This window comes from Antennarius striatus, chromosome 3 (genome assembly GCF_040054535.1).
Source record: "Antennarius striatus isolate MH-2024 chromosome 3, ASM4005453v1, whole genome shotgun sequence".
Classification (NCBI taxonomy): Eukaryota; Metazoa; Chordata; class Actinopteri; order Lophiiformes; family Antennariidae; genus Antennarius; species Antennarius striatus.
The window spans coordinates 26,714,096-26,724,618 of NC_090778.1; the positions used below are offsets into that span (position 1 = coordinate 26,714,096).

The following is a 10,523-nucleotide window of genomic DNA, read 5'->3' on the forward strand; positions in this document are numbered from 1 at the left end:
CATCGACTAAATGAAAGTTGCTGCATCGCCGCTACTGATGTTAATGAAATTGGGCAACTTGACGGTGACAGGTGTAAAAGTGACATTAGAAGCAGGGTGGTGTGATTAGAGCACCAGCACATGATGCCAAACTGTGATCAATTTCCAGTTAAAATGTGGAGGAAGTGACAGGAAGCGTATTGATCACATTCAGTCGGTGACAGCGAGCAGACGGGCTGCATGCGTTAGCGCTATCACCGTTATCAGAGAGGGTGTAGCTGCAAGCCTGCTGTGATAACAAACCCTAAAAAACGTTAAAATGCACAACGAACGCGTGGTTCCATATATAAACCTTCGTGGGAGTGTGTGTGTGTGTGGGGGGGGGATGTCTCTCACCCACCTCTTGCTCGGTGTCCCCCTGTTCCGACACTCCAATTTCACTGGGTAGTTCGGCCAGATCTGTGACCCGAATGAGCCCGTCGTGGAGGAAAATCGTTTCCTCCTTCACCGAAAGCCACTGGGACGAATCCACGGCCCCGGAGCCCATCGCTCTCTCCTCCGATTGTGATGCCAAAGGGGTCGAACATTAAAAATTCAGTGTCAGAATGGCAGAAACGCCCTAGCTAGCCTGCTAGCGAGCTACAACAACATCCTCGCTATCGTCTTCTTCTTCTTTTTTTAACCGACTACGGTGTGCAATGAGGTAGCCTGCTGTGTTAAAGCGCAAGCAAGCGGAGACCAGTCGAGCTTTGATCGGACAGCGGCGGGTCCTCCTTCGTATGACATGGGTGGTCGTGTCGGGCTAACAGTGGCTGCTGCTAGCTGTCTGGCTCCGGTACCGCTAGCTATAAATGGAGCTAGCTTAGCTTACGGTTCGTTATAGCGTTACCGACCGGAGTGGGCGTGACACCCGGACTAATTCCTTTATTCCACCGCGCCGCTGGAAAAAACAGACATTCAGGAGGAAGACTGCAAATTCAACAGCCTCGTTTCGCGGTTCTAATTCAGCACGGGCGGCCCCGCTTAAGGCCCAGCCGGTATGGAAGTAGCCGGAGAAGATAGAAGTCTAGCAGCTGTCAGAGCGACGCCATGTTTCCAAGGCCAACTAGAAGCTCCCAGCATGCACCGCGGCCCAGGCTGGAAACTGTCAACAATTCATGGCTTCGGTTGTGGAGTCTGGCAGCAAGAGTCAGTGCTGCAGTAACAGGAGTCATCTGAGGGCCCTTTAGTGACATCATTATAGTGGATGGTGTTTAAACATTTATTATAAGGAATAACTATTTACGGGATTAATGTATTTATAAAGTTTGGTAAATGAAGGATTTTCAGATGAAATGACCCTTAAAAATCTTTCTTCCATGTGTATTTTAAAAAACATACCTTTTCTGTCTTTTCTTACTATATTTATCACATGCATTTTGTTTTCTCTCTAGATACTGTCCTATATCTGTTTGTTAAAAAAATGTGAATTAACACATGCAACTGTCCTTGGTTTTGTTGTTTTGATGGTTTCCTCTTACAAGCTCTTGGGGCTTTTTTTCTCATCCCACCTGTGTATTTTTATGTCATACATTTCTTCTTTTATCACACCAACAAATACATAACAAAAATGATGCAACACGTAGCAAGAAGTGGAGTTTATGAAAAGACAGGGCAGACAGAAGTTGCACTGCTTGTATTTTTAAATGCAGTAAAATCACCCTGTATTCTGAATATTGCGCATCGGACAATGACAGGCACATGCTTGTTGCAAATAATTGGTCCTACAGTTTTAGATTACATTAAGAATTTGTTAAACTTTCCTTTAGTTTGCCATTTGCCACCAGTGAGTTGTTCTGAAAGCAGTGTGGGGAAGATCTAATTATCGTTCTGTCTTAATCAATACACTGTGCTGATTGAATGCCACCCTGTGATCAATCGTAAAATCGCACTTGACACTTAATTCTAAAGCAATTATTACATCCAAACAAACAAGAAAGATTTTATTATCTTTCCAATGAAAAACAGAGGAGTTGCTGCAGTTCTTTATAAATATGTTATATACACACCCCTATCATGTCTTCTAAATACACAGCACACAATTTTTGAGGATTTGAATTGTTGAATATTTTCAGCACCATTTCAGAGACACCTTCGGCAAACAACGGTAAATGAAATGTAAAGATTATAAAAAGAAAAATGAAATGTAAAGCTTAGAAAAATGATGGCTGCTGCACACAGCAGCTTAGACTATAATCATGTGAGTTGTGCCATAATATCATCTTCCCTCTCTAGCCTTAGGCATCTCTTGGTAAGGCGAACGGGAATCCTTCTTTTCCTTCTGTTGCCTGATTTCCGCATCTTGTAAGAGTCTTTTCCCTCCATCTTCTTAAGTGCTTGAAGTAGGTCATAGGATTGAGTGAAGCTTCCAGAACAGCTAGAAAAGAACACAAAAACATCAGCACCAGAAACCTTAACCTGATAATCTGTTCATGGGAAAACGGAGCTGGCACATGGAGATGAATGTGAATAATCATATCAGCGTTTTAAAACCTTTTTCCGCCGCTGCAGTCTTTCTCCTCTGGCAGGTCGAAGCAGTACGGGGAGACGAAATCCATCAGCAGCATGGGGAGAACGGTGGGCCTCTTGTAGGTTTTAATCTGAGCAGCCAAACTGTACAATTGACAAAGACAAGTACGGACTGTTTAAAACCTGATTGTTGGCATGAAGCTGTGATATCTGTCGATTTATGTGACACAAAGAAAGAAGAAGCTGCCTGAGGGAGGAGGCCGATCTTCAACAATGAAAGGGCTGTAGTGAGTCCTTTAAATACATGTTCCACACATGTATTTAAGGGAATTATAAATAACATTTCATCCGTAATTCATTTCATCTCAGGTCTTTTTGTGTGGGGTAACAGAAAGGAATGTTCCATTTTATACAGACAAAACTAAAATGGTTTTGTCTGCAGGTCAGGAATGAGAATCAACCCATCCTTCCTCTGAGATCCCTGGAGGAAGAAGCTGACGCTGAAACTGATCCAAATCTTTACCTGAAGCTAAACGAGTCTACTCGCCAAATTGGGTGAAGATATCATAATAATCATTCGGATAAATCTTTGGATGAGGTCCCAGAATTCACTAGTTTTCTTTTGTTGTCATTTTTTTTCCCCCCGTGTTGTCCTCGAGTACCCGTCTCTCGAGTTTCCTGTGTGCTCCTCCGTCGGTGGGCGTGACGTTCGTCCTCCTCATCGCCTGTTCCAACAGCTCAACCTGTGATTGCTCCAGCCCGCTCACCTGTTCCCCACCAGCCCATCAGCCCGCATTGTTCCAACCGCAGCTTTCCTGTCACCCGTCGCCTGATGCCCAATTATTCCTGGGAGGTATTTCAGTTCATGTAACAAACATTCCCTTCCCGTCCCCTCCCTACTCTGACTAATCCATTCATTCCATCTCCACCCCTGCCCACTTTCCGCCTTATCCCCTTCTCCACCATCACTCCCCCTTCAGCCCGTTTCTTCTGTTGTCGCCATGAATGTGATTTAACCTTCTACAATATCAAGTCTGTGTTTATGTAACAGAAAATTCACATCATATTTATCTGATGTCACTTTTACGCAAAATCCCACAGGAAGGTAAAAACGAGTAAAACAGGTTTCAAAGTTTTCCGATGTCACCTTACTACTGCTTTAACTTCAAAAAAAAAAAAAAGGCGGACTGCTCCTTTAACGGTTCCCACGGGTCGTGTCAGCGAGGTGCAGCTTATCCTGCTGTGACTTGTCAAAATATTCGGTGTGAAAAGTTCCTAATGAACGTGCTGAAGGCAACCATTGTTGGAGTCTGTTGTAAGACCTGTTGGTTTTCCTGCTTGTCCAAGTTGTGAGAAACCATTTCACGACTTCTGATTGGTGCAACTTCACAACATTCAGTTATTTTACAACCAGCTAAATTCTAACGGTAACTTCAGAATCTCCTCTGTTGGAATATTTGCTCCTGGTTACTTAGTATCAGTGCTTGAGGCCATATTTCTTTCTTTTAGACAGCTTTAAAAGCTTTGCCAACTGTTTTTTGTTTTTTTAAGTGAAAGTTGGCAAACAGTTAAAACCAATTTTAAAGCTCACAAAATAAATCTGTGAAACAAGCTCCTGGCTTCAAATTCAAATAATTATAAACTCATGCAATTTATGCGACTGACATGACTGCATATGTAAATATATAAATATAGCGATACTCCGACAGGAAGTCCATCATGCTGATACGTTACCGGCTGGTGCAGTCACAGTGGTAGGCAGTCTTTGACTCCATGTTCTGCAGATGGTACTTCTTCTCCAAAGGAGGGATTTTGTATTTGCACTCATCCAAACGTTTCAGGCGTAGGCAGAGGAGTTGGCTGTCTGCAGGAGCCAAAGCACAGGGAGGTGGTAAATAAATCACAAAATACCAAAGTTCATCCATATTTCTTGAAATAAATGAGCTTCATAGTTTCCTACTAAAACTTAACTTTAGAATTTTAGATGAACAATTTGTCATTAGCCTTCATATTTTATTTTATTTTTTGGCTGCCATTAATTTAAAATGTGCCTGTTCACTATGAAACATTAACATTATAAGAAAGTCAGTGGCCTGCTGTAGATTTATGAGGCCTGTGGTGGCAAAGCGAGGTCAGCAGCTCCATCGACTAACCTGTCAGTTTGTGGAATGCAAAACGTCCTTTCGGGAGTCTCTCTTTGTGGGGGGCTGCTATTCCACGAGTGACTTCCTGGCTCGTGTGACGCCCAAGCAGCCGGGTTTGTGTTGCTGTCTGGGGTGTCGTCAAGGACAGGTCTGTAGGGTCGGTCATTGTCTGCGTGTTCCGTTGGGGTGTTGTCTTTTGGTTCCACAGCATTTTGAGGGTGGCGCCTTTGGTTAGCGGACTGTGTGTGGATGGTGGAGGTGTGATGGTGTTCAGGTGAGGCGTCGCTTTCTGCTCGAGACAACTTTTACAGAGCAGCTGGAAGCTGTCGCCTCTCCCCGGTGTCCTGAGCCCGCAGCAGCGACTCTGTTTTGTCACCTCTTGGCCAGTTCGGGCGGTGCCAGCAATGCTTGTTGGGGACCATGGCTGTTGTGTCGATAGTGTAGGTGAGAAGGAGTTTGTGCTCACCTGGAATCTAAATCTGTTTCTCTGTGTGGGGCCAGAGGTCGGGCTCTTTGGTTTTCTATCACTTTCTTGACTTGGTGTCTCTGAAGACCAGAGAAGACCAGTTCCCAGAGAAGAGGTGGTGTTCAGTACTGGTGGAGGAGACACTGGTACTGACGGTGATACCGATGGCACTAATGACGATGATCCCGACATTACTATTGATGGTACAACTGATGGTACTACTGACGGTACTGCTGACGGTACTGCTGACGGTACTACAGATGGTGATACTGATGGTACTACTGACGGTACTACTGACGGTACTGCTGACGGTACTGCTGACGGTGATACTGATGGTACTACTGACGGTACTACAGATGGTGATACTGATGATACTGTCGGTACTACTGAAGGTACTACTGATGGTGATACTGATACTACTGTTGGTACTACTGACGGTACTACTGATGGAGATACTGATGGTACTACGGTCGGTACTACTGATGCTGATCCTGTCGGTACTACTGAAGGTGATACTGATACTACTGTTGGTACTACTGATGGTGATACTGATACTACTGTTGGTACTACTGATGTTGATACTGTTGGTACTACTGATGGTACTACTGATGTTGATACTGTTGGTACTACTGATGGTACTACTGATGTTGATACTGCCGGCACTACTGATGGTGATACTGATACTACTGTTGGTACTACTGATGGTACTACTGTCGGTACTACTGATGGTGATCCTGACGGTACTACTGATGGTGATCCTGACGGTACTACTGATGGTGATACTGATACTACTGTTGGTACTACTGACGGTACTACTGATGGTGATACTGATACTACTGTTGGTACTACTGACGGTACTACTGATGGTGATCCTGACTGTACTACTGAAGGTACTACTGATGGTGATACAGATACTACTGTTGGTACTACTGATGGTACTACTGATGGTGATACTGAAGGTACTACTGATGGTGATACTGATACTACTGTTGGTACTACTGATGGTACTACTGATGGTGATACTGTCGGTACTACTGATGGTGATCCTGACGGTACTACTGATGGTGATACTGATGCTACTGTTGGTACTACTGTCGGTACTACTGATGGTGATCCTGACGGTACTACTGATGGTGATACTGTTGTTGATACTGTCGGTACTACTGATGTTGATACTGTCGGTACTACTGACGGTATTACTGATGGTGATACTGATACTACTGTTGGTATAACTGACGGTACTACTGATGGTGATACTGATACTACTGTTGGTACTACTGACGGTACTACTGATGGTGATACTGATGGTACTACTGTCGGTACTACTGATGGTACCACTGATGGTGATACTGATGGTACTACTGATGGTGATCCTGAAGGTACTACTGACGGTGATACTGAGGGTACTACTGACGATGATACTGATGGTACTACTGATGGTATTACTGATGGTGATACTGATGGTATTACTGATGGTGATACTGATGGTATTACTGATGGTGATACTGACGGTACTACTGATGGTATTACTGATGGTGATACTGATGGTGATACTGACGGTACTACTGATGGTATTACTGATGGTGATACTGACGATACTACTGACGGTACTACTGATGGTGATACTGATGGTGATACTGATGGTGATACTGATGGTGATACTGATGGTGATACTGATGGTACTACTGACGGTCCTACTGATGGTGCTACTGTGGACACCCTCCTAGGTCTTTCACATCCTTCGTGGTCCTCGTTGTGTGCGTCTTCAGGGCCACATTTGCGCTGACTCATCGCTTTCTGTGTCGTTGTCAGTGCGTTTGGCCCCTCGCGCCCCTGGGAGTCCTGTCCCCAACTGGTGCTGATCACATCTGTGTTGTTGTAAGGCAGGGGGCTTCTAAAGATGGCGTGTGGAGCCTCACTGGCTGCTTTACACCTATCAAGAAGAAATGAGCGTGTTAGATCGCAGCTACGGACAGAAAGACCCAGAATGCAATGCAATCATCAGAAAGTCCTGTTATCATACAGGATAGTAGAATTTTTTCAACTCTAAACTGGTTTCCTTGAAAGTTAGTGTAGGAGGGCGGGACAACAACAAGCAGGCATGTGTGGGGTTGTTATCCTTGGCAGACGTAGACACGCCAATGCCATTCTCCTTATTCACGCTCGTAAGGGTGTTTTCTTTGGAACCTGATGGATAAAGGTGTTCAAAGAGAGCTGTGTCATCTAGGTATACTCACATTCCCCGCTGATGCGTTTGGGTGCACCCCCGCTCCTGACGGAGTTCCAAGCAGGGAACCTTCAGGACGTTGAAGAAGCTGAAGCCCACCATATTGGAAATGGAGTTGTTGACGCCACGGAGACACTCCCGGAACCTGGGGAGAAATGTCAGAATTATCCGATTCCCAAGATATCAGATGATTCAGCTCTCGGGCTGCAGCTTCTGGGCAGACCAAACAGTTTTTGTCAACTATCTGAGCTGCAGGCTGACTTCTCAAAAATGCGTCAGTTGCTCTTGGATGATCTCTGGCTGTCGAGAGGAGAACTTTTTTACGCTGTGTTGTGTGACGTGTTTGCGCTTGACATCAAAAGTGAAACCTGAGGTGTGATCGCCGTAGGGCGTTCATTACTCCTGGATGACTGGTGATATCATCGAATCACATGTTCTCACTCTGAAATCTGGGGCTCGCATCAACCCGCTCACCTTTGGTCGCATTCACAGAGGGAGATGGTGAAGAAGTTGCGGTTCTCCATGCCGTAGTTGCTTGTGAAAGCTGGGAGGAAGTGTTTGCACTGGTCGTGTTCCCGGCAGCATCTGTCGGTTCTTCGAAAGATCCCTGCAGGAGAACCAAGGATTAATTTCAGTTGCAGGATGTTTGGCACATAAGCAGAAAACTGTCTCCTGGTTTAAATCCAAAAGAACAGTTTTCAAACATGATCTGCAAGAAGCAAACTAAAAATATAACAGAAGATAGTTTCAGGAATAAATAGTTCTTCCAGTTGCGACATGAAAGTTTTGTACACATTCATCACCCTAAATTCTTTCTCTAAATTCCACAACAGTGCATATAAAGTTGTATAAAGGACAAAATAAGACTCCCAGATTGAAGAATATCAGCAGTGCCGAGACATGAAACCCCCTGAAGCCTAGAGTTGACATTCTTTTAGGACCCGGTGGCTCCAGTATGGAGACTGGTGAACATTCCAAAGTGCCGAGTCGTCTTTCAGCCCCTCTCTTCTACTTGACAAAGTTTTGCACATCAGAAATAGTACAATCAGAGTTGGCTCTCCTCACCCAACTGCTCGTATCTGCTCGCTCTGTTTCCATGGCCGCACCACACCGTCCCTGGAAATATCCATCCGCGTTTCCTCCGGGACTTCCACGCTGTTCCATCTCTCCTTACGCGCCCGGTAAACTTTGGCGCGCAGGGAGCATCAGGAGCCAGGACCGCGCTGATGTCGAACCTCTCGGTGATGTTTCCATCCTGCGTCTCACTTCCGTCGCAGAGAGCGCGGTAGGATTCCGTGACCAGCGGATCGGTAGTCGCCTCGCATGACGCCAGACGCGCGTCTTCTGACCACAGCGTGAGGAAGAGGGAGCGCACACCGGCGGCGTCCCGCAGGAGGAAGGTGACGTGCGTTCGTCCGCCGTTACCAAGTTTCGATCTGACACAGGAGGGACCTGACCCGATCACATCTTGGGCTTTTAATAAAACGAGCGACGATAAGGCGGACAGAAACCGGGGGAGCCACCTGCGTTTCATTTCAACTGATTGATTATTACCTCCGCGTCAGGATGGGGCCAATTATTCCAGATTCAGTGCGGCATCTGCGTGTCCTGCGTGGCTGCGCCTCTTTATTGGCCCGTCTCCGGAGGCTCGTCAGAAATATGACACTCCTCAAACTGACGGGTTCCTGTGAGTCGTACGATTTTCCACGTTAATGCAAAGTAGGTGACCCGCAGTTCCAGTGTGACTCACACGGCGCACTTCATCACTCCCACTTGAAGGACATTGCGCATAACTGTCTGGATTTAAGTTGAACGCACCTGTCTTGACATGTAGACATTTCCTGAAGTCGAATGCGCACGCAAAAAGCGCGGCATCGCGAAAAGAATTTTGTCAAGATTCAAACTGTGGTTTTGAATCGATACCAGATCATTAAATCATTTTTAAATCGTGCATTCATTTAACCTTAAAAGTCCTTCCATTGCTGTTTTTCATCATTCCACCACCTGGCGCTCATCACGCATCCAAGGAATCCTCACGCACACGAAAGCTGCGCCGTTTTCATGAGATTTTATTGATCCGTGTAAACTCTCTGCAAAATCTTTACATGCAAAGTTAATTGCAAACATACATGTTCCCGGTTCATGCACTATCTATGTACAAACACACAGATAAACATTCCACTGGACTGGCAGAGTCGAAGAGAAGACAGCTACGGGTCGAGGTCAGAGAGGAAAAAAACTACCGAGCTGAAAGTGGCGCACCGGAAAACCGCGTAACGCGCCCGGCGCGCAGAAAACAAGACGCAGGATGTGTATGTACAGAGGTGACGTCATCGTGTGCTACGGATAGAGTGGAATAGTCTTTTGTCGGTGTGCTCAGGTTATTATCAGCCTATCCTGTGGATGCAACTAAAGATGTCACCATAGTTACCAGAGTCATGCAGAATATGGCCGCTCGGATATAAAGTATTAACAGGAATGTTATGGGGAAGAAGTGTAAACATTACAATAGCATTAGTTTCTTACAAAGTATATAGATATATGTGTCTGTGCATGTGTGTGTGTGTGTGTGTGTGTGTGTGTGTTCATATATATATATATATCTTGACCCACAAGACATTTCATGCATAGGATTTTTTTTGTTTTCATCTTAATAATTAGCAAATAGCTGTAGAAATTGAGGTCTTTCCACTTGGTGAGGTGTGCTTTCTGTGTTTCTTTCCTTTTTGCCGTGGAGTGTTGAACAGACGCACTAAAGCTTAGAATGAACGGGGCGTGGCAGGGTGTGTGTGTGTGTGTGTGTGAGAGAGAGAGAGAGAGAGAGAGAGAGAGAGAGAGAGAGAAGTAGATATATATATATATATAGAGAGAGAGAGAGGGAGTCCTGCCTTGTGCAAAAAGGGTGCACTGGGGGGGGGCGCACCCCCAACTCACCAGCAACGTGCATGCAGGTAGAGTGGCGTCTGTTCAGTGTAAACACTAAAAAGACTGGTGAGGTGTGAGAGAATTGTGTGGAAAAAAGTGCTCGCTTTCCTCTCAAGTCTTCAGGGTGTGCCATCACAGCAGCCTGGGCTCACCTGTCTCACCTGTCTCACGGTCCGCGCGTGGGACTCTCCTGTGCGTCACGCGTCTGTCCTAACCTGAGCGGTGTGTCGGCATGTAAACATTTCTCCGTGGGTTTATATTTTGTACACGTGGG

General features: G+C 45.6%; 2 protein-coding genes across 3 annotated transcripts in view; both read right to left on the reverse strand.

Moving 5' to 3' along the window:
* The window catches only part of LOC137593097 (probable E3 ubiquitin-protein ligase HECTD4), a 29,530-nt gene extending 28,261 nt beyond the window's left edge, over positions 1-1,269 (reverse strand). For both annotated transcript variants that reach the window (XM_068311706.1, XM_068311705.1), the window contains exon 1: positions 380-1,269. In XM_068311706.1, the coding sequence (XP_068167807.1) occupies positions 380-526 (147 nt within the window). In that variant the 5' untranslated portion in view covers positions 527-1,269. The remainder of the gene's footprint in view (positions 1-379) is intronic.
* A 352-nt stretch (positions 1,270-1,621) lies between these two features.
* On the reverse strand, positions 1,622-9,084 carry LOC137593098 (mucin-2-like). The gene is made up of 7 exons (XM_068311707.1): positions 8,390-9,084; positions 7,799-7,931; positions 7,335-7,469; positions 4,641-7,030; positions 4,222-4,351; positions 2,512-2,631; positions 1,622-2,395 (listed from the first exon to the last, which is right to left on the reverse strand). The coding sequence occupies exons 1-7, from the start codon at positions 8,856-8,858 to the stop codon at positions 2,215-2,217; spliced, it is 3,558 nt and encodes a 1,185-aa protein (XP_068167808.1). The 5' UTR covers positions 8,859-9,084; the 3' UTR covers positions 1,622-2,214.
* Positions 9,085-10,523: the final 1,439 nt, after the last annotated feature.

Coding starts and splice junctions, on each gene's coding strand:
- LOC137593098 (XM_068311707.1), bottom strand. CDS start 8,858: ATGAAACGCAGGTGGCTCCCCCGGTTTCTGTCCGCCTTATCGTCGCTC. Junction 7,932..8,389: donor GAGCAGATACGAGCAGTTGG/GTGAGGAGAGCC, acceptor GTTCTCCTGCAG/GGATCTTTCGAAGAACCGAC. Junction 2,396..2,511: donor GACTGCAGCGGCGGAAAAAG/GTTTTAAAACGC, acceptor GTTCTTTTCTAG/CTGTTCTGGAAGCTTCACTC.